General features: G+C 44.5%; 1 protein-coding gene across 1 annotated transcript in view; it reads right to left on the bottom strand.

Annotated features, from left to right (window-relative positions):
- Window positions 1-22,819, bottom strand: part of LOC147883742 (Transducin/WD40 repeat-like superfamily protein) — a 164,860-nt gene that overhangs the window by 116,446 nt on the left and 25,595 nt on the right. Inside the window, exons 3-7 of the mRNA XM_087399171.1 lie at window positions 14,324-14,492; window positions 14,085-14,185; window positions 13,918-13,990; window positions 13,046-13,193; window positions 901-1,061 (exon numbers count right to left, since the gene is read on the bottom strand). Of these exons, the coding sequence (XP_087255297.1) occupies window positions 901-1,061; window positions 13,046-13,193; window positions 13,918-13,990; window positions 14,085-14,185; window positions 14,324-14,492 (652 nt within the window). The remainder of the gene's footprint in view (window positions 1-900; window positions 1,062-13,045; window positions 13,194-13,917; window positions 13,991-14,084; window positions 14,186-14,323; window positions 14,493-22,819) is intronic.

Here is a 22,819-nt window from a genome sequence, read left to right as displayed (position 1 = left end):
GACATTTTCCTTTAAAGGATCAATGTTTGTATTATATTTGTTTGGGCTTCACGTAAATGATCAAAAAGGAATCAAGGTCAAGGTCCTTGGTGAGGATGACATGGCACAAGACTACATGGATCTAAGGCTAAGGGGTCTAAATGCATTAAATGTGCCAAAGGGCAAATGATTTCAATGATATCCCAAGAGAGGGGTAAATGATGCATTGAGGAGATGCCCTCAAATGCAGACATGTGGCATACTAGATCCATCTAGGGAATTGTGGGCTTTGGTATTCAGCATGCATGTACTTCTCACGTGTTAGATTTGGATGAGCTTGCTGAACCAGAGTAATGGCTGGGCGGTTATTCATCATGCCATCACCTGTTATTTTGAATTTCGTCAACTTCGTGGTCTTGGCTGAGCTTGTAGTTTCAGACTGTGACAGAGGGAAGGCCCCCTAGTCTGATATGTGCCTCAACCCACTGGCGAGTCTGCCATGTCTCCCACTTTGTCCTCGGATCCCTAAACCCTGCTAGTCCGTGCTGTCTGGCTGGGAAAACATATTGATCATGCTCTGAGTGGAGTCTAGACAGCTATGCTGAAAAAGGCCAGTTTCTTGAAGGCATGGTATAGGTTAGAAGGTGGGGTTAGGGCTGGGTGATGATTCTCACGTAGTGCCTTAAAAAAGGTTGAATCTATCATCACAATGTATGCAGTATACACAGCACAAAGCTTAAACAACAAGCTATCCAATTGTGTTCTGAACTTCTAGCATATATTGTCTTTTGAAACATCAGTTTGTACACCACACCAAAGATGCAAAGGAAGAAACAGTCACTTTTCTAGAGTGAAGGTGATAAACACAAGAAATTCAAAGTACACACACTTTAATAAATCTTTAAGAAAAACAAAACTCACCAGCAGGTTCAAAAAAGTGTGCCCGCATTGGTGGCCTATTGGGATTTGATATGATTCGAGTCCTCCATGCTTGGACATTTCCTTCTTTTGTAAGAGTGATCAAAAGCTTCAACATCGGGTGCCAAGATACTGTAGGGATGGAGTTTGAACCAACTTGAGTGCTGTCCCATCACAACAACAAATAGCATAAGTTTTGTAACGTTATACTGCAACCATAGTATCTAAACCAAATGGGCAGAAAAATGGCACCACCACCAACAGTCATATGCTAAAACATTCAGGCCTGGATCACCGACCGCGTTGAGCTTATAAGATAACAAATAAGACGGTCTGTTGAAAGAATTAGTGAGGCACTTCGCACTTCAACTTATAAGAGGCTATACAATTTGACAAAACAGCTACAATTTAATTGACAAAACAGCTACAATTTAATTGGCCAAAGTCAATTTGGGGATTCAAATGGAGGATAATCATGCCATTGTGCTCATGAACTCCAAACAAGGGTCTGAGGTTGACCATCTCCTTAATGAACGATGCACACCCCCCTCCCCCCCCCCCCCCCCCTCTCCCTCTTCTCTCTTCTTCCAAGCTGCAAAACCCCTGCCTGCATTCCTTGATCATAGAGGTACTCTTCTTGTCCAACAAGCCTACCACCTGTCCACTCTCGTGCTTCTCCTCCTAATCCAACCCTCTCCAACTGGTCTCCCATGAACCCTACTAGTCACATTGTTCGGTTCCTGGTCATTTTCCCATAGTCAGCCTATACAGCAATGTCATCCACCCCAGCCACCTGTAGACTTAGACTGTACTCATCCCCATGTGCTAGAAGTTGGCACAGTCAGCTCATCCATCCAGGACACAGTGGAGTGGAGGAGGAGGAGCTAGCCGACATGAGAGCAGTCTGGATCAGCAGCCAACACGGTACCACCGAGAGAGGGACGCAGAAACCACATGCGCGACAAAGAGTCGTCAGAGTACAATCTATTGAGGTCTGACCTATCACAGCCTTCCTCAAGGGGGACCGACAGAGATGAGGGGTAACACTGGACATAGCTCAAAGAGTTCATAGAGCGAGGAGACCGCGACCCCCACCACAGCGCGGGAGAGCTCGACAGACACAGATACGAGACATCTTCGCAGCCCACCAAAGAGCCATCACTGTACCAAGCTTCAGTTTTGGATTCTGTTGCTGAGTCCCAGCGCCGAGACTGACTTGTTTTTCAGTTTGTACCTGATACTGGATAGATTGATCTGGTCCACTATGCAGTTGCAGATGCAGTTGCAGTTGACTATTTCTATTCATGATTATGATTTTGTTAGCATAGGTTAGTACTCAGCAAGGGTCCTAGCATGCCCTTTGCTTCAGCCCATTGAGGTTTGTATGAGTTCACTTTTTTTTGTGTACTTTGTCCCATAGGCCCGTGAGGCCTCCCATGGACGTTAATGCATCTCTCTCTCTCTCTCTCTCTCTCTCTCTCTCGTCGCTCCCCCTTCTCTCCCGTCCGTCGCTCTCCCCGTTCCCCGTCCGTCGCTCCCCCCGTCCGTCCCCCGTCGCTCCCCCCCGTCGCTCCCCTCATCGCTCAGCCTCCGTTGCTCTCCCCATCGCTCAGCCCCGTCACTCCCCTCGTCACTCACCTAGTCGTTGCCCATCCCGCCGCTCTTCACTTCCCCACTTCCTCTCCCCACTCTTGGCTGGGCTGTACCCCAGGCCCAGCCAAGGGGTTAGTCCAGCCAAAAGGGGGATAGTCGATATGGCCAGCCCATCCTCCCCTCATCCCCCCAAGCTTTACTCCGCCATGGTAGCCACAACCCCTGCTCCCTTCGACAGGACGTACTCTAGGTATAAGATTCAACCTCCCCCGACGCCGACCAAGCCGCAAGAGCAGATTTACCATCTCCAGCAAGAAGTGCGAGACCTGAGGTCCCAACTCACCCAAGCCCTAGCTCGTATTGCAGCTTTGGAAGGCCCAGGGAAGCAAGAGATTATTGCAGCAGCCGTACAAACATGTAAAGCTGAGCCCCCAACATCACAGCTAATTTCCACGGTTAGAGAGCTCATCCAGGTGAAAGTGACAGCTGAACCCAAGGTTGACATCCAAACAGAGATCCAAGAACATCACCTTCGGAAAGAGAATGCTATGAAGATTCGAATAGGGGGAATACCCGATTGGCAGCACGAGGATGACACTTTCGAGGAGGCAATCGACAGAATCAAGGCAACAGTCCCGGCCATCGATTGGTCAGCAAGCCCAACTGATGACAAGAATGATGATGAAGAGGAGTCTTCCCCAGTTTATTTATCGCCCAGGAATGGACATGTTGCCATCACCTTCAACTCGAAGACACTCAGAAAGAGGATTCTACGACAATCCTATAAGCTGAAGGGGACAAAGATATGGATTGCTGAGGAGCTTACAAGAACCCAACTGAAGAACAAAGCTACCGAGCTTGCTAAGGTTCGGGCAGCCAGGGAGACAAGAAAATGGGCAGTATATCGTGACGGTCTTGCAGTGATTAGAGAATTTAAGACAAAATCTAAAGACCATCAGTCTTAAACTGATGTAATGGCCACTCCATAGCCTAGTACTTAGTTCCTTTTATGTTTTATGTTCTAGGTGTTTTGTTTTTTGGAGGAATCTGATGATACTCCCAAGGAGGTTGCCTATGGCCCTCTCAGTACTGATGTATAAGCAGGTCTCTTTTGTCCCATAGACCTTTTTAGGTCTCCAGTGGACATTAATAAACTTTCTTTCTTTCTTTCTCTCTCTCTCTCTCTCTCTCTCTCTCTCTCTCTCTCTCTCTCTCCCTCCCCTACCCGTTCGTTAGCTCAGCCCGTCCGTCGCTCAACTCAGCCCGTTCATTGCTCGTCGTCGTTGCAGCTCAGCCCGTTCGTCGTTTGTCTCAGCCACCGCCTAACCTATCTAACCTATCTAATCCTATCTAATCTAACCTATCTATATACCTAGCTAACCAGCTACCAGAGCCGCCGCCAGTAGCGAACAGCCGCCAGGAACCAGCAGCCCCCAAAAGCCGCCAGCCGCCAGCTCCCCCTAGCCCGTCGTCACGAACAAACCCTCCAATCCCGTCATCAACAACAAACACCCCCCCTCCAACCCTTACCTAACCCTAATCCCGAGTTAGGCTAAACCCTAAACCCTAACCCTGAGTTGGGCTAAACCCCCAACCCAACCCAAGGGTTAGGTTTAGCTAGCGGGTTCTCCAGACAGCCAATTATGAATTGGCCTATCCTCTCCTCCAAGTCCCCCTCAACTCCTTCAACCTCCATCAAGACTTGGTACTCTACAGTTGCAGCAATGACACCCTCTCCGTATGCATGCAATTATCAACAAGAAGGCTCCAAACGACCCATCCTTGGGCAATAGGATCAGATTTTTTATCTACAGCAAGCAGTGAGAGAGCTATGATTGGAACTAGCAGAAGTAAAAGCTCGACTTCACATACTGGAAGGGCTTGGTAAGCAAGCAGTAATTGATGAGGCTGTAAAATCTTGTAAGGACTCCTCCCCTACCCCACAGCTAGTCTCTACAGTCAAAGATCTTATTCACATTGAAGTACAAACGGCTAAGAAGGAAAAGATTGTGGAAGTGGATACCAAAGCAAGTAAGTTTGATATTCAAGCAGAGATTAAAGAACACGATGCTAGATGTGATAATGCACTGCAAATTAGAATAGGCAGACTTCCAGAAGATTGGTACAAAGAAGAGGACACTTAAAGTGAAATATTGACAAAGATCAAAGCAGGCTTGCCCAACATTGAATGGACGGATGATGATGAGTAGGATGATGACTCCTCTAGGCCCGCTTCTATTATGCACTACAAAGGTCAAGCAATCCTTACACTGAAGTCAAAAGATATGCGAATCAAGCTTCTTCGACAATCTTACAAGCTGAAGGGTACCACAGTATGGATAGCTGAGAAGCTTACATAAGCTCAACTCAAAAATAAGGCAACTGAATTAGCTAAAGTCAGGGCTGCCAGAAAGGATGGAAAATGGGCAGTTTATCATGAAGGTGTAGCCCTAATCAGAGAGTTTAAATCAAAACCAAAAGACTCTCAATCTCAAACTGATGTATGGCTGATTACTCTTTCAAACTATTATGTAGGTACTCTAAATAAATGGGGGTTGCTTTTGCACTCCTTGGGAGCTGCCATGTGCCCTCCCTAAAGCAGTTGTACTAGAGGGTTTCTTATTGTCCCATAGACCTTTTGGTCTCCAGTGGACGCTAATAGACTCTCTCTCTCTCTCTCTCTCTCTCTCTCTCTCTCTCTCTCTCTCTCTCACCCGCTCAACCTCTCCCACTAGCCTCACCCGCTCAGCCTCTCCCACTAGCCCCTCCGCTCAGCTTCTCCCGCTAGCCCCTCCGCTTAGCCTCTACACCTCAGCCTCCCTCACCCACTCAGCCTTTCGCCTCTCCACCTCTCTCTCTCTCTCTCTCTCTCTCTCTCTCTCTCTCTCTCTCTCTCTCTCTCTCTCCCCCCCCCCCGCTACCCCATAGCGTCGCCTAGCCCCTGCAACAGGTCTCGCAACAGCAGGGGGGTCCTCGTCCAACCCAACCTCAGGCTGAGCTGAGCCCCTGGCTCAATCTGGGGTGTTAGCTTCAACAAAGGGGTCCCCAATTGCACAAGTCTTTCCCAGCATGAAGTTCCTGAAGACGAAGCTCTTTCCATCGACTCCAGCTAACAAGAAGCCATCCTACGATGCCATGGTGTCGACACCTTCTCCTTATACCTTGACATTTCACAGATTTGAAAGAAAGCTTGATCCACATGAGCAGATCTACTTCCTACAACAAGAACTCAAAGATGCAAAGCTCCGCATTGCTTCCCTGAAGAAGACAGTTTCAGAAATGAAGAATGAAGGCAGACACGAGGTAATCCAAGAAGTTCTACAGCAATGCAAATCTGCAACTCCTACACCACAGCTTGTAGCCAAGGTCCAAGAAATGGTCACCACTCAGCTCAAATCCATGGAACAGGAAATTACAGCAACAATACATAACAAGATCGACAAATGTGATGTTTATATAGAGGTAAGAGAGCATCAAGCCATAGCAAGTAACAATAAGATTTTTCGTATTGGGGGATTGCAAGATAGTTGCCTTAGCTATTTTGAAATGGAAGAGGAAGAGGAATGTACTGATGAGGAAAAGATTATCCAACTCAAGATCGCAGTGCTACAAATCGGTTGGGATAAAAATGACATAAGTCTTATCACGCTACACTGCAACCTCCTCTCGGTATCTTTCAAGCGTGTGCATGTTGTTTAGGCAGCACTAGTCTATCTAGCTTCCCATCTAAAGAAGAAGCTTTGGAGGCTATCGGCATCCAATAAAGAATAGTATGGCTACTTGTTCTACGTGGAGCGTCTTTCAGCCTGATTGGGCAATAACTTTTCACTTATGCATACATGAATTTGTCATTTCACTCACAATCTAACCATTTTGGAAGGGAAGAACAACTCCAAATAACAATGTCCCTAGCACTCGGTGATCTTCTTGAACCCCCATATAGCATGCTATCTAGCCAAATATTGATGAGGGTGTTAGCAAGATGAACCTATTGTGCCCTTCATCCTCCTACTTCCCCATCTGAAGGCTGCGACGTGCAACCCAGAGAGATAGTGATGCTGGCCACAGTCTCCGAGATATTGTCCTCCAAAGAGAATGTTGAGAAGGAGGTGTCGAATCCTCGATCTCTTGCCTTGTAACTATTGGCCTATCCACCAGATACGCAAGAATAGTCATGTTAATAGAAAAAGTGTGCCACCTCTTTATCAAGCAAGCTATCATACCCCATGTGAATACTCATTCAATCCACCACGTCCGAGCAACAATTTGGACCAAACATTGCCAAATCCCCTATGCTGCCAGGAAAGTCCATTTCGGATCTGAGAAATGTCCTTGGTATGGAGGCTCACAATAAAAGACAGCATGCATACTCTCAATTGTATGGGGTTGGTAGCATGCGTTTTTGAAATGTCCAGTTTGTGCTACCAGTCGAGCAAATTTTTCTCACATATTACGTTGAGAGGAATGCATCGCCTTTCCCCTCACAAGAGAAACAATTGATTGCATTTGAGAAGCACTCCAAAGGCTTGAATAGCAAAAAAAATAGGCGAGGCATAGAATAGAAAGGTAGAGCAATGGATGGGGCACACATGACACGGGCCCAAATGGAGGGAAATGAAGGCACATGGTGGAGAAGGAAGAGAAAAAGGGTATGCTAGGGACAAAGAGATACATAATGAACTGGAAATGAAATGACTAAGCAATGAGCAAAATGAGAGTACTCACATGTAGACCAACGACTTGTGCCTTGATACTTTATTGATTTGACACTAGACAAGTACAGCTCTTATTTAAGAGCGCACACACACATATGAACACCTATGCATATGGGTTAACTCCCAATGTGACACGTGGCATCCATAGGACACACTAGACTAGAACTCACACTAGAACAAACTCAACTTGGATTCATATTCTAACACCCCCCCATGAAGGCAAGGTGAGAGACTACTGGAATGGAACCAAGGACAGAACATGGCAATGATAGGACTACTAAACTGTGCAATGTATGAACTAGACATGGCTCCCATGCCAACTCAGAGGCTGAAGTATGAGCATGGTTCAGAGGTCGGACTGAGCACTCACATGGCTTTACGTCCCAAACATGACTCAGAGGCTCATGTCTCCATGAACAACTCAAAGGTCTAGAAGACCAATGCACCATCATCTTGGAACTCATATGCCAGGCCTAATATTAGACCATATCAATACCAATACATGGTTCCCACAGTACATCCCCTTCTTGACTTCAAGGACTAACTAGGAACATGGAGCCACACAACAAAAATATAAAAGAAAATACATCATTTTAGGAGGACTATCCAAGGTAGAGGACCTTTATTGACGACTCAAACATTCATTTTCGAGGGACTACTCAAGGCAGAGAACCTTTAACTCAAACATATAAAAAATATAGAAGATTTAATTCATTTTATGCATTGCAAGGGCAGAGAACCCATGAGCCCAAAGTAGCTACCGCACAAGAGTGTGCACATCTTGATGCGAAGAAGTATGTCGGTGAAGAACTAGGCAGGATGCCCTCGAATGATGTGTCAATGAAGGCCATAGGAGCAGCTACCAAGGGTGATCAGCCCATGACTCTCAAAATTGGAGATGTTGAATTACCAAGGTCAGGTTGGAAACTTCAAATTTGGGCAATTATGCCCAAGAGGGAGAAATTTCCCAAATGAATGTACAATATAGTGATGAAATTACAAAATTTTTATGAAATCCAAATGTCTACATGCAGGAGACTTCAATACAGCTCAAGGGATGCAAAAAGCAGAAAATCCCTAAAATTGGAAAATTAGGACTTAGCAGAAATTAGGGTTCAAAATAATTTGGGGCTTTTTAAAATTTCTTGTATCAGAGTGTTCCTACAGCACTCAAGGACCCTCAGAGTATGATATCACCAAAAAATTTTGAAAATCAGAGCAGAAATTGCAGATGGCGTTTTTTAGGGTTTCGAGGACTGTGTAGGGCAGGAAATCAGTCTACGGGCAAGGGCAGCTGTTTTTGGACGCATGTAAAGATGAATGGCAGTCGAATCTGGGCAGGTCAAAACCTCTCCATGATCAAAGCAGTTGACGGAGCCTACCTCCGTCAACAGCTCATGTAGAGGCGTCACAGGTGTGCATAGAAGATATACCACATGAGCAGAGGCGATGAAGATCCAGGTCACGCTGTTGCAAGTCGGCATAGAGCAAGCTAGTGCACCTTCAAATGATTGTCGATCAGCAGGATACGCAACAGGAGAGATTGCGTAGCAGATGACGCAGATCACGAGCAGTGGATTGGAGGTGACGGGCAGCAGTGAGCAACTCATTGACTACGTCTAAAACTGTAAGTAAACCAAAGAACAGCCCTCAAACCAATCGCAAATTCCTCTTGGGCTCCCAGGCACGGCTTGCAGGCGCTTACAGGCTTCAATCCACGCATAGAAACCAAAATCGCAGCAAAGGGAACACTCTGCCGCAGAATCGCAGCAAAGGAAACATTCTCGAGCTCAAGAACCTGGCACGCAATTCAAGACAGGCTCTGTAGAATAAATCGCAATTTGCTCCTGCACTAGAATCTGTAACCGGAACTTGAACAAAGCGTGGGAACTTTGAAGAGCTTGTTGAAACGTGATTGCCGACAAGTAGAGTAGCTGGGAGATGAGGGAGAGAAGCAAGAACACAGCACTAGGGGCCAGAAAGAAGGGTTGGCCCCCCCCAAAGGTCTTTATTGCAATAGAAAATAGTCTTTGTACAATTGGCTCTTCACAAGAGCATTAACTGAGTACAAAACTGAATGATCTTGAGCTCTTTGGCTCTTCTTTTATAAACTTGGCCTAGCAAAAAGCTAAACCTGCTTTCTGAAAGCTATTTCTAGCTTTAGTGCTTTTTAAAAGCTATTTTATGATTTTGTTCTTCCTAAAAGCTACTTTTATACAAAAACCAAGCTTTCTAGCTTTTTCTGTTGCTCTTAGGGCTTTTCTTGAGAATTGCGCTCCTTTTTCTGTTTGTCTACCTAGCTGGGGCCCTCCTCCATATAAGCGCCCACTTTCTGGATGCTTTTTGCCTTTGGTAGGACCTGTTTTTTGCACTTTTCCCCTAATTCTAGGGCTTCTTTGCACTTTCCTTGGTCCTACACATTGCCACAAACAACATTCAACACTTTAACCTGTTAAAGGTTAGTCTAATGCATGCATTCTAGTTCTTGAACTATTTCTAGTCCCTTGTGGACATCCCCACAGTTCTCTTTTTACTGATGCAAAGCAAAAGTAAAACAATAAAACTTATTCTTGGTTAATTAACTTAACCATTCTTTGACCAAAGTCAATTCTAATAAAGATTATTCTTTATTTTCTAGGGAGAAGCTCGAACTGGTGACATCCCCTCGGCTTCTAAACAGTTATCCTCAAGTGAAAAGCTTCTTGATACAACTGTAAAACTTGAGGATACTCTAAGAAGTAGCCCTCATCTACCCACTTGGCATCAAGTGCTGAATAGTTCTTAAACTTGACGAGGTATCTACGGATCACCTTGTCTCTGGGTCCTTTCTTTTCTGTATGATATACAATTTGTTCTGATTGGAAAATCTCCTCCATCTCTTCCACCTCAGGTGGCTCTTCTTGAACTGGTTCTGTGGGTTCTGGTCCTTGATACTTCTTTAGAAGACTCACATGAAAAGCATTGTGAATCTTTCAAGTCTCGGGCAGCTCTAGTCGAAAAGCGACTTCGTTTATGGGCTCACTAACCCGAAATGGCCCATAATATCTTGGAGACAACTTGGGATATACTTTCTCTTTTCCTTTCATCTTCCTGAGACGTGCTTTTTCAAACTTTAGTAATACCCAATCTCCTTCTTGGAGGTTCATCTCCCTTCGGTGCTTATCTGCTGCCTTCTTTTGCTTGTGTTAGATCTTTCAATTGCTGTCCAAACTTGAAAGAAAGTTGTTTCTAAGTCTCCGACATACTGGTCGGCTGCAAATATCTCATCCTTTGTTCTGAGAATAGGTGGCAAAATCGCCTTTCCATAGATAACTTCGAATGGAACTTTTCCAGTGGAACTATGAACAGTGTTATTGTATGCAAATTCCACGAGAGGAAGATACTTTTCCCATTCGATCTTTTGCTCAGAAGCATAACACTTGAGAAGATCCAATACCGTGGAATTGGCACTCTCACTTTGTCCTCTCACTTTGTCTGTCAAACTGAGGATGAAACGAAGATGAAAAGTCCAGCTTCGTCCCCATATTATCAAATAATGCTCTCCAGAATAAACTAGTCATCCTAAGGTCTCGATCACTAACAATCGACTTAGGCATCCCATGGTGCTTGAAGATCTGTGCCAAAAACAATCTGGCCATGTGGTCTGCCTTAATGGTTTTTCTTACTGGAATGAAATGGGCCTGCTTGCTGAACCTATCAATGATAGTCCATATTCCATCATTTTCCCGTTTCTGGATCTAGGAAGATCAAACATGAAATCCATAGCAATACTTTCCCATGGTCCCTGAGGTATGGCCAGCGGCATGAGAAGTCCTGGGGTCTTGTGTCTGTCATACTTTACCTTTTGGCACGTAAGACATTCCGTTACAAACTTATGAATGTCTTTCCGCATCCCTAGCCAAAAGAAATATCTCTCAATGGCCTAAGTAGTAGACAAAATGCCTCGATGCCCTGCATAAGGAGGAGCATGACATTCTTCCAAAACTTTGGCTCGCATATCTTGAGTCACAAAAAGGTGATCATCTTTCATGAGAAACCCGTCTTTCAATGTATACTAAGTGGATGATACTCCTTGCTGAATATTTCTCATGATCTCTCCTAAGTCTGGATCCTGTAAGTAGAGCTCTTTCAAGGCCTCTAAGTCCCGATGATATGCTATGGTGACAATATTCGCTTTAGGCCTTCTGGATAAAGCATCTGCAACTCTGTTCTGAGTTCCTAGTGTATAAATGAAACATGGACAGGAAATTTGCCCACTTCATCTGCTTTGCCCGATGCGCGATGAAGTAAGGGTGGGAGTGGCTTTTAGTTGTATGGTGCAACCAATTGTCCGGGGTATCGGGACCAAGGGCCTGCGAATCTCTGAGCCTGCAAGCTTCTTCGATCGTGGTCACCAAAGAGAGCAATCAACCTTGGCTCTGAAACCGTAACAAAACCAAAGAACAGCCCTCAAACCAATCGCAAATTCCTCCTGGGCTCCCGAGCACAACTTGCAGGCGCTTACAGGCTTCAATCCACGCGTAGAAACCAAAATCGCAGCAAAGGGAACACTCTGCCACAGAATCGCAGCAAAGGAAACACTCTCGGGCTCAAGAACCTGGCACGCAATCCAAGATAGGCTCTATAGAAGAAATCACAATTTGCTCCTACACTAGAATCTGTAACCGGGACTTGAACAAAGCGTGGGAACTTTGAAGAGCTTGTTGAAACGTGATTGCCGACAAGTAGAGTGCTGTCAATTTAGCTTTTCAGGCATAAGGATAAGAAATGGCATGTATGTATCATGTTTTGCATTAGTTACTTTGCTAGAATTGGTACTGCCAGAATTGGTGATGTCATCTGGCTAAAACATTAAAGCCAGAATTGCTGTTGCCATGTAGCTAAAAAACAGTGTTTGTACTATGTTCAGCATTAGTTACTTCACTAGAAAGAGCTCGCCCAGGATGAGCTATCCTTTGTAATTTCTCGCATGGTCCAATAGGTGCTTGTTTCTAACTAGGACTAGGGCACTCACCAACTGTGTGTTCATTGCCCATTCAATTGAAGCAAAGCCCATCTTTCAAGATTTTCTTAAAGCCACAAAAGTCTAGACTTTAAATTCTATGATTGGTTTTTGTTCCAGGTTCTCAAGTATATAAAAACTCAAGTTTACACACACCTCTTTATTTTTGTCAAGAGTGAACTTACCATATCCGGCAGTTGGGGCAACAGGAGCCTCCACAAAAGCTCCTTGTTTATTAACAGAGTCACCAAATGTATTTTGTTTATTAACAGAGTCACAATCATCTATGCATAACGAGCTGCTTCCTCAGATGAAGCTCAGCTTGAAGGAGTCCTCACACAGCCTGTCTCCACGAATGTCCACAGTTCCCTAGTGACCCTCCTTGGCCCACCCCTACTGCCCAAGCAACCCTACCACACAATGCTCTCTCCTTCCATTCTTCCCATCAGCCTCCTCTCTCCTCCTTCAACCTGTGGCACCTTACAGTCACCATTGCCATCTGTCCTCTTTTAATTTATCAGGCTAGAATCAAGTATTGGATTGATTTTAGAAAGCCATATCTGCATGCTGAAAAAAGTCAACAACTGTGTTGGCAACTTATGATACTACAGATATTTAATAATTATCGTCAGTCACAATTTGAAAATCATTCTCAGCTTAAAGCTATGGAGGTAGAAATTAATTCAGTCTATGCACAAAAAATAGATCTGGAGCTACATCAGTCTTCACAAAGAGCATATCAATCACCCCATCACACAAAAATTACAAGATCAGAACTTTGATTGAGAAACACTTTGAAATTATTTTACATGCTCTCAATTAAGGCCAGTGCACTTACATTCCAATCATGTTGGGTCGATTAGGAACTGAAACATCCCAAGCTGTTAAAGTTCCACTTCTATCTCCCACAAAAACCCACTCTAGAGTGGAATGAAATGCAATTGCACCTGCTCCTACTAGCTTGACTGTATTTATGGTATTATCAACTGCAAAATTACAAGCTATGTTTTAGCCTTTGCGAACACAAGTAAACCTGCATGTAAGTACGGAGAGCATTTTTTCAAGCATTCTATTTAGCTTTTGGCACTCTCGTCAGCTTATACCTAGATGAATCCAGGAACATTCCCAAACTCATCCTCTTAAAACACAACATAGTGCAGTTTCAATCTCACGATAGTCATAAGATTGAAAACCATAAACTCCATCACGCATAGCAGGGACTAGCTGCCATGACATCCCCACTGACGTCATCAGCACCCAACAGTGGGTGTAGACCGTAGTATTTCTCACACATACAAATCACACACCCACACATCCTTGAGCATCCATTTATACAAAGTCTTCATATTGAGTTTCTATCGGCACTCCGGAGGTGAAGGGCAAACTCAGCCATGATGAAGGCTAGCAGTAAAGGAGAAGGCTAATTAAAAAGTAGTCAAAAATCTCTTCATTCAAGCTACAACTGCTTGTGAAGTCTAAACAATTTCATTTTAGTCTCTCCCAAACGAGCATCTAAATCTAGCTGATAGGGCAATGCACCATTTAAGATAGAAAGAATTATCGCAATACCAGCAAGCCGCAACTTGGCCAGTAGTAAAAGATTATATTTATACATTCAATCCTATCACAACCTTGACCTTTGCCTTTCCAGGAAAAGTATAAAAGGCTACAAAAAGTTTCCCTGAGGACACAAGAAGAATATTGACTTACTTTGCAAGGTGTATTGAACACCAAACGTCTGAATATTGTAAGCACGAACTATACCATCCAGATAAGCCACATACTGCCAAGTACAATACATAATGTTCATGGACAAGCAATTAACCCTTGAAACAACGCTTTTAAAAGCTGCATGAACTACTTCCAAGCCAACATACCAAAAGAGGACTCCGAGGATGACATGCAAGATCAGTTATAGGTTTCTTGAGGTCAGTCCTGATTTTTGCGACAGCTTTTGCTCCTTCCACAGTTCCAACAACTGCTCATAATAGAGTGCACTAAATTACAAACTATGAGCCATTCTGTTAAAAAGAAATTACTTTAAAAATTACTCCTAAGAAATCCTATAATTTATGCGTAGTTTATTAATCACAAAACCTTGTCCTAAGCATATTACCATTCACAGTCATCTGGCGATGAGCACTAAAAAAGAGCCATGGCTGCAAAGGTGTTAGTGCTATATGAACCTCAACAGTAACTCCTGCAAGCTTCTCTGACTTCTTTTCTGGGGAATGAAGGACATGAGTATGTTCTGTGTCAAGATCACAAGCCTTAATTGTCCAGTCCTGCATATACAAAACATCATCAGTGTGGTAGACAATGGTATCAACCAATTCACAACTCAAAATCCATATGACAAGCATGGACTAAACGGCAGACAAGATAAGAGACATTGCCCATCATGATCACAGAAATGTCCAATGGGCAACATTGTTCAGTTTTGGAGGAGACCACGGTCGTAGAAATTCTGGGCTCTAACTCATGAGGCTGGCTCTCATACCATGTCAGAAGCTAGCCATGCACACAACATAGGTCCAGATACCATGCCAAACAAAACACAGTGCTTGCTTGCTAGAGCCAACTCCCACAGCGGGATAGGTGCAAAGAACCAACTATGTCAAATAAGTGGTTCTACAATCCAGCACCATATGTCTGCTGATTTGCATGTAATATCAAAGGCTTAGTGCTGGGGTGCCAACTGCCCTCTACACTTTTCTACAAAGTTGTACCATTTTTCTACAAAGCATGTCCATGGTCTCCACTCGGTCGCCCTTGTAGAAGAGTGTTTGCTGAGTTTCTTTACATGTCTTTGGTAATGTGTCCTATGTGTTGTTCACGTTCATTGTAAGGTCACATGCCCTTAGGCACACACCCATACATCAATTTGACTCTGCATACCCCCCCACAAATTGATGACCTCATCCCACCAAATGTGGGCAACAGCAAGGCTTTGGAGAGTATCCATTGAAGTAAGCTCTTTCCCTCGCCCCTAGCCATAGTAGAACCCCGAAAGGCATTCTTTCTTGCATGCAAAGGAGTCAAATATGTCCAGGATGTGATTCATGCCGATGGTGCTTCTATGTCCTTTCTTACAGCCAACCGGTATGATTCTTTGGGCACGCACTCTCAGCCTGTTTGGAATAAGCTGCGAGATTTAATTCAGCCCTTCTCTCCTTTCCTCATCTTCAAGTACAAAATAGATTCAAGGATTGGAAACTTGCCAGACCGGACACTGGTTACTGGGCCATTTCGTTGATGAAACTCACAGCATCAAAAGATTATCGACTACTGATTCCTTTGCCACGATACACTCTCATGCCAATCGGGTTTGGAGGTTAGATAAACCTCTCTGATGGTGGAATCGGGGCCTATGTAACTTATGGAAGAGGGGTCTTTTTTTTGAAGCAAAGGTCTTCTTGTGGTGATGTCTCTTAGGCGTCTACCAGTGGGGACGGCATTGGCCAAACGACCGATTGCACCGGCTCATTGTTTGTGTTGCTCCTGTCATATAGACACTATCAATCATCTCTTGTGGCACAAGCTGATGCACAGGGTAAGCTGTACTGATGTGTCATGATTTATCAGCTGCAGCTCCTATGTGAGAGTGTGTAGATGTTACTCAAGTCCCTATGCCTGTAAAGATGCTGCCAGAGTCTCTTTCTGTTCAGGATGCAGATGTTCCTTTTTCATTGGATTCTTTTCATCCTTGGTTGAGACAGGTTTTTGACCCTCTAGTTCAAAAATTCAGGTTGCCAGCTTATATCAAGAAGAATCACAAGGGGAAAAAACAGCTTTGTTTTATTGACGGTGATGTCACTCCGTTGCATCACTTTTTGCAAATCAATAATCTTAAAATGGAGGATGTGTTGTTAGATCCTCCTCCAAATGATATGTAAATTTAATCTTGGTAGCCTCCTGAGTTTTTCTCTCTAAGGCTTGATTGTAAATTTTATCTTTGTACTTAATGGTGGGTTTTCACCTCGTTTAAGGTTTCCCACAAAGAAATATAAGATTTCACTTCTTTTTTTTTTTTATGTGTGTGTGTGTGTGTGTGTGTGTGTGTGTGTGTTGGATCTTTGTAGAAGTGGAGGGCCTCAATTTGGGCCAAAAGTTTTTTGCTTTGAAATGGGGCACTTTTGCTGGGGCATGGTTATTGCCACAAGTTTGGCCATTTACAATCAGAATGCCCTTCCCTTCTACATCCACCTCCTCCTGCTGCCATTCCTCAGGATGCTCGTACTGTTGCTCCCCCTCGTGCTACCCCTCCTCCAGCTGACACAGTCAAACCTACCCAGCATACAGGAAGCCAGGCAACCACAGGGCCAAAAGGCAAAGACAAAGGTAAGGCTAAGCAGGTTGACATTGCAAAGTCTGATGGCTGGAAAGTGCCAAGGAAAACTATCTCTCTACAACCAAGGCCCTTACAGTCTCGAAATTGGGATGCCTCCGCACCTTCCCCTGGGCAAGCTTCTTCTTCTTCCACTTTCGGTCATTCTCTTGGCAATTGGGTCTCCGTTGTTAAGACAGGCATCCCCATCTATGATGATACTGTCTCCCCCCAGGTGTTTACTGCCATGGGTCAACTTGACCCAGATACGATGGTGGATGCCTGACACTCCTTGTTTCATGGAGTACATATCATACACTGTATATATTCTTTATGAGTACTTCCCTTCGGTGTTTTACATACAATGTACAGGGTCTTTGTAATGCTAATAAATGGAGGTTGTTTTGGCATTATGTACATACTTCTCATCCAGACATTGTGTTCCTCCAAGAGCACAATCAGCACCGGTTTGTTGGACAGAGGGATTACTTTGCAGGCTATGATATTTTCTATGCGGGTAACATGCAGTCTTCGGGCCTGTGTGCCATTGTTCGCCATGAATTGCAGCCGTTTCTGAAATTTAATGATCCCCATGGGAACTGGTTAGTCATTCAATGTTCGGTGGGACAAGATGCCTATGATATTGCATCTGTTTATGCTCCTCAGGTTTCTGCCTCCCGGGCCCGTATTTGGGAACAATTACAGCATTTTGACTGGAATCCGCATGCTTTTCTTTGTGGAGACTTTAATAACTCTCCATCCCCTTCGGATAGCTCCACTCATCATTCACATATGCTTGATTCTGAGCATAGACAGTGGCACTCCTTCATGGATTCTGTTAATGCTCAGGACGTATGGCTTTCACTGCATCCCCTCCATTCGGGCTATACTTTTCACCATAATGCCTTCACTGATTATTGGGCTCGCTTGGATAGATGGTATATGTTTCATGCTCAGCAGTATGCTGATTTTACATGCCATATGTGGATTGATCACTCTCTGCTTTTGTCTGATCATTCCCCCTTGTGGCTCACCCTTTCCTGTGACCAGCCAATTGATGACATGCCTCCCGCTAATCGGAGGCCTTTGCTTATCAATAATGCATATTTAAAGCACGCTGAATTTCAGAATATGATACGGGCTGCGCTGGCTCCATTTCGTGGGCATGCAGAGGTGGACATTGATTTTGCCTGGCATGCACTAGTGACTCGCCTTCAAGGGGTGATAGAGGATTATGGTCGAGGTTATATGGCTGTTCTTAGATGCCAGGTGGCTTGGGCAAAGCAGTGTATCAACTCTCTTGCTGATTTTAGTCAGGATAATGTGTTATCTTATTCTCAGGAACAGGATCTATGCCATGCCAAACATATACTTGCTCTCAATGACCGCAGGCAATTACATAAGCGGCAAACTAGAGCCAGGATCAAACCCTTATTGGACAAGGGCTGTTCTTCTAAACTATTTTACAAGAATTTGCATGCTTCCAGGAAAAATCAGTCTATCCATCGTCTTAAAACCCCCAATGGTGTGTGGACCCAGACCTCCTCTCAGTTGCAGGATATTTGTGTTCACCATTTCCAGCAGCTCTTCGGATCCCCACCTCCTCCTTCCCAGAATATCATGCAGGCTCGCAAGTGTTTTTTGGATATGGTTCGCCCTATTGTCTCGCCGCAGCAGGCCTTATCCTTGGATGCTCCTTTTCTGCAGGATGATCTTACTGATGCACTTCATAAGCTGGGTAAATCTCGTGCACCTGGTTGGGATGGACTCACTGCTGAGTTTTTTCATACCTTTTGGGATGAGCTTAAGGATACCGTTCTACAAATTATCAATGTGGCTTGGGAACATCAATCTCTCCCTACTTCTTGGAAGCATGGTCTTGTTAAGCTGATACCAAAGAAGCCTTTATGTGAATATTTGACAGACTGGAGACCAATTACCCTTATGCCTGTCATCTACAAGCTTATTTCCAAGATGCTAGTCCATAGACTTAAAACGGTTTTGGATGCTGGATTACATCCCAGACAGTATGGTTTCATTCCACGCAGGCAGATTATGAACAATATAGCCAATGCCATGCTTGGTATTGAGTATGCCAAATACTCCACTTTCAAAGGTTGACTCCATCACGGAGTTCACCTTTTGTATTACATAGTCTTTGATAATTTAAGCTGTGGTTTTACCAAAAAAAAAAGTGTGTGTTGGATCTTTTGTGGCGTGGGGAAATTGTTTCAACTTCTCAATTGATTCGACATCTTGGCTATCCTCTAGGTTGAGGGCTCACTCGTTCTCAACAAACTGATTGGGTGCTCACAAAGTTGAGGGCGAAACTTGAATATTGGAAGCTTGCAACTTGGCCATTACATGTTCGTTTGCGAATAACGCAATCCATTTTGATAGCATACATACAATTCTATCTGCCTCTCATCATGTTCACTTAGGCCGATCTGGCTTCCTTTATGTCTGCTATCATGGAGATTTTCTGGTGTTCAAAAAATGTCAAGAAAGGTCTCAGATTACTCTCTATGCATCGTCTCTGCTCTCCAAAGATGCACAGGGGTCTGAACATACTCAATATTCAAATGCATATACTTGCTCACAGGGGGAAAATGATGTTGCAATTTATGCAAGGGGATCAGTCTTGGGCTTTCATGATCCGCTCTCTTTTGTTGCATATTGATACTTCTGCTTTTGGGCATTGGCAGCCTACACAGTGGGATTTCCTATTTGGCTCTATTCAAGGCAAGATCAGAGGCTGCCCTTTTGTCTCTCGTTTGCTTCTTGATTGGAAGCATATTTTATCCCACTTGGAATGGAATGGCAGAGATTCTTTGTCGGGAAATTCCTTGAGGGCTGAGAATATTTATCGATCCAAAGTATTCCACCCTCCTTTGGCTATACAAGAACCCAGGCACTCTTATTTTCTATCTTTCAAAGGCATTTCTTCTGTGGCGGATGTACTTCAGGATGATGGCACTCTTTTATCTTTTTCTATGGCTGCTAGCAAATATGGTTTGGGAGCTCATTACCGTCCTTTATGGCATCAAATCATGATGTATATACAGCTTATACTAGTTACTCCACTTTTGAAGTAACTATGAATGTAATTATTTTACAGCAATAAAATATTTCTCCTCACCAAAAAAAAAAAAAGTGTGTGTGTTGGAATGGTGAAGAGCGATGGAGAGCTCTGGAGCCCCCGCAGCCCTGGTCGACCCTCCGTCCCCCTCTATTTCTATTCCGTCATCCTCTCTTCACCTCCCAGCCCCATCCGTACCTTCCGTACAGCTTCCTGCTTCCTTCTCGCACCTGTTTGTACAGCCCCAGCCCTGTTTTGTTCACTCGCACCCTTCATCTGGTCTCTTCACGCAGTCCGTACAAGTTGCTACCTCTCATGCACCCTTCGTACAGCCCTCAGGACTGAGTTCTACAGCCACTCGCCTGCAGCAGCCTTCCTCTCTGCCATTTCCTTTTGCAAACCCTGTCGTACGGCCGTCCGTACAGCCTGTACGATATCCATTTGTCCCTGTGTTTTCTGGAACTGCTTCGTCTGCTCCCTCTACACAGGTTTTCCAGCCTGTCCAGATCTTTTCGTCCGTACTGCCTGAAAATGAGCCTCTTTTGCCTTCCGTACCGGTGTTGCAGCCCTCGGTGTCATCTTCTTTCTCCCTTCCTGTTGCTTCAACACCTGTTTCCTTTGTTTTTTTTGCCTACAAGGGCAAAAAACAGCTTGTTTTTATTGATGGTGTGGTTTCATCAGTGCATCAGTTTTTACAAAGCAATAATTTGAAGCTGGAGGATGCTGTGTTTGATCCTTCTCCAGCTTGATATGTAACTTTTTACTTGGCTGCCTCATGACTTTTGCTCCGAGACTGTACTTGTAAATTTTTTACTTGTACTTATTGGTGGGTTTTTACCTCTTTTGAGGTTTCCCACACAGAAATATAAGATTTCAATAAAAAAAAGTGTGTGTTGGAATGGACAGTGTCGTGTGTGTGAAGCCATGGAGAGCCCTGCTGCCTCCTCCTCCCTGGCCGTACCCTTGCAGCCCTCCGTCCCCTTCCAGCCCTCATCCGTTTCGCCTCAGTCCTCTTCCATACACTCTCCATGCCTCCCTGTGCAGCCCACGCCCTCTTCTGATCCCTCTCTGTCCTAGTCCATAGAGGTGCCGCTGTCTGTACAGCTTTCTGCTTCATCCGTACCATCTGCTCGTCAGCCTGTTTCATCTCAGCCACCCTATACAGGTTCTCCGTTGATATCCATACCTGACCTGCAGGCGCTTTTACCATCTGATGTTCCTGCTCCACCCGTATGGCTGCCCGTACAAGCTGTACAGCCAGCCGTACAGTCTGTACGGTCGACTGTTCAGTCCCCGCCTGCTGCAGATTTCGACTTTCCCTCTTTTTTTGTCCCTAGCTCCTCAGCTCCTGCTTCGTCTGTACCTTCTTCCCTATCGTTAGAACCTGTTTCTGTTCCTCCTTTCCCATCTTTTCAGTTCTAGCAGCAGTCCTCTTTATCTTCGTCTTTTCCTGATGTATCATCCTTCATTCTCCCTGCTGCTTCGCCAGATGGATCCTTCGTTTTCTCTGCTTCTACTCCTCCTTCCGTGCCTGATACTCGTGCTCGTGTTTTTATTCGACGGAAGCGTGGTGGTCTCCTTGCTTCGCGTTTATTCAAATCTGCAAAGCTTGATCTGGCGGATGGTCCTTCTTCCTCCCTCCAGTTGGATCTTCTTCGACAACTGTGTGCTGCTTCCGTCACAGATGCTCCCTCCTCGGGTTCTCCTATGGTTTGCTCTTTGGATTCTGCCCTCTTAGTTTCTAGTCTTCGACAGGCTCAGCAGTTTGAGATCTGTCTTTATTTTATGGGTAAGATTCTTTCTGCTGCTCAGCTCTGTCACTGGACTGAAGTTGCAGTGGGCCCAGATCTTGTTTCTTCCTTTCTTTTTATGGGCAAAGGTTTTTATTATGCTCGGTGTTCTTCGACTGAGGTGGTGGAGAGCCTTGTCAGCCATGCTAGTGTTCCTGGGGCTGGTTTCTTTGCTTACGTGAGGATCCACTTTTTGATCCAACTACTTCTCTTCTCACTCACTGTCCAGTTTGGATTACTCTAAAAGCATTGCCTGTTCCTCTTCTTCCGCATCTTCCTACCCTTGCAGCGCTTTTGGGGAGGCCTCTACATGTTTTGAGACAGGAGTTTCTGCAGGCCACTCGGGATGTTCGCATTTGTATTTTATGGGATATGCTGCAACTGGTGCCCTCTTCTCTAGATCTGGATTTGGGATTTGTTCATCCTTTGCGCATCCGGCTGCAATTTACATCTTTTCCTACAGCTTGTCATCGATGCCGTCAGGTTGACCATTTCGCACGGGCTTGCCCTTCTGCTGCTAGGACCAGTCCTCCTGCTTCTTCCTTAGTTGTCAAGATTCCTCTACCTTCTCATCCGGTTTCTGCTATGGCTTCCCTAGAGAAGCCTTCTTTTTCTGCTCCGAAGCACTACTGGAGGAAGGTAGATAAATCCAAGGATGATCTTTTTGTTGCTGCAGCAGTTCAGGCTTCCTCTCCTATTGAGCACCATCAGCCTCTTTCTCCTCAGAATATGGATGTGCCTTTTGAAGAAGGGATTATACAGGATGTTCCTGCTACCTCTCAGGTTGATACCCCGACTGAAGCTGACATGATGGGTCATGATTTATATGATGCAGCTCTTTCATCAAATGCTTCTTCTTCAGAGAGTACAAATGTTGATACGATTCACATGCCTGTGAAGACTATGTCAGAGTCTATTTCTGTTCAGGATGCAAATGTTTATTTTTCTCTAGAGTCTGTTCATCCTATGTTGCAATAGGTTTTTGACCCTATGATTCAAAAATTCAGGCTCCCTGCTTATATTAAAAAGAATCACAAGGGCAAAAAATAGGTGGTTTTTATTGACGGTGCAGTTTCTTCACTACATCTCTTTTTACAAAGCAACAATCTTAAACTGGAGGATGTTGTGTTTGATCCTCCTCAAGTTTGATCTTGTAATTTTTTACTTGGCTGCCTCATGACTTTTGCTCTGAGGCTTTACTTGTAAATTTTTCCTTTGTTCCTTTGTACTTATTGGTGGGTTTTTACCTCTTTTTGGGGTTTCCTACACAGAAATACAAGATTTCACTTTTTTTTTTTTGTGTGTTGGAATGGACGAGACTCTTTACAAGGTAACTCTTTGAGAGATGAGAGCATCCACTAGTCACGGGTTTTTTCTTCTCCCTTGGCCTTGCAAAAGCCCCGACGCTCTTATTTC

This window comes from Dipteris shenzhenensis, chromosome 27, assembly GCF_047967505.1.
Source record: "Dipteris shenzhenensis isolate YYH24624 ecotype China chromosome 27, Dip_SZ_1.0, whole genome shotgun sequence".
NCBI classification, from domain to species: domain Eukaryota; kingdom Viridiplantae; phylum Streptophyta; class Polypodiopsida; order Gleicheniales; family Dipteridaceae; genus Dipteris; species Dipteris shenzhenensis.
The sequence above is the reverse complement of the archived record's forward strand: the minus strand, read 5'-3'. Positions and strand labels throughout refer to the sequence as shown.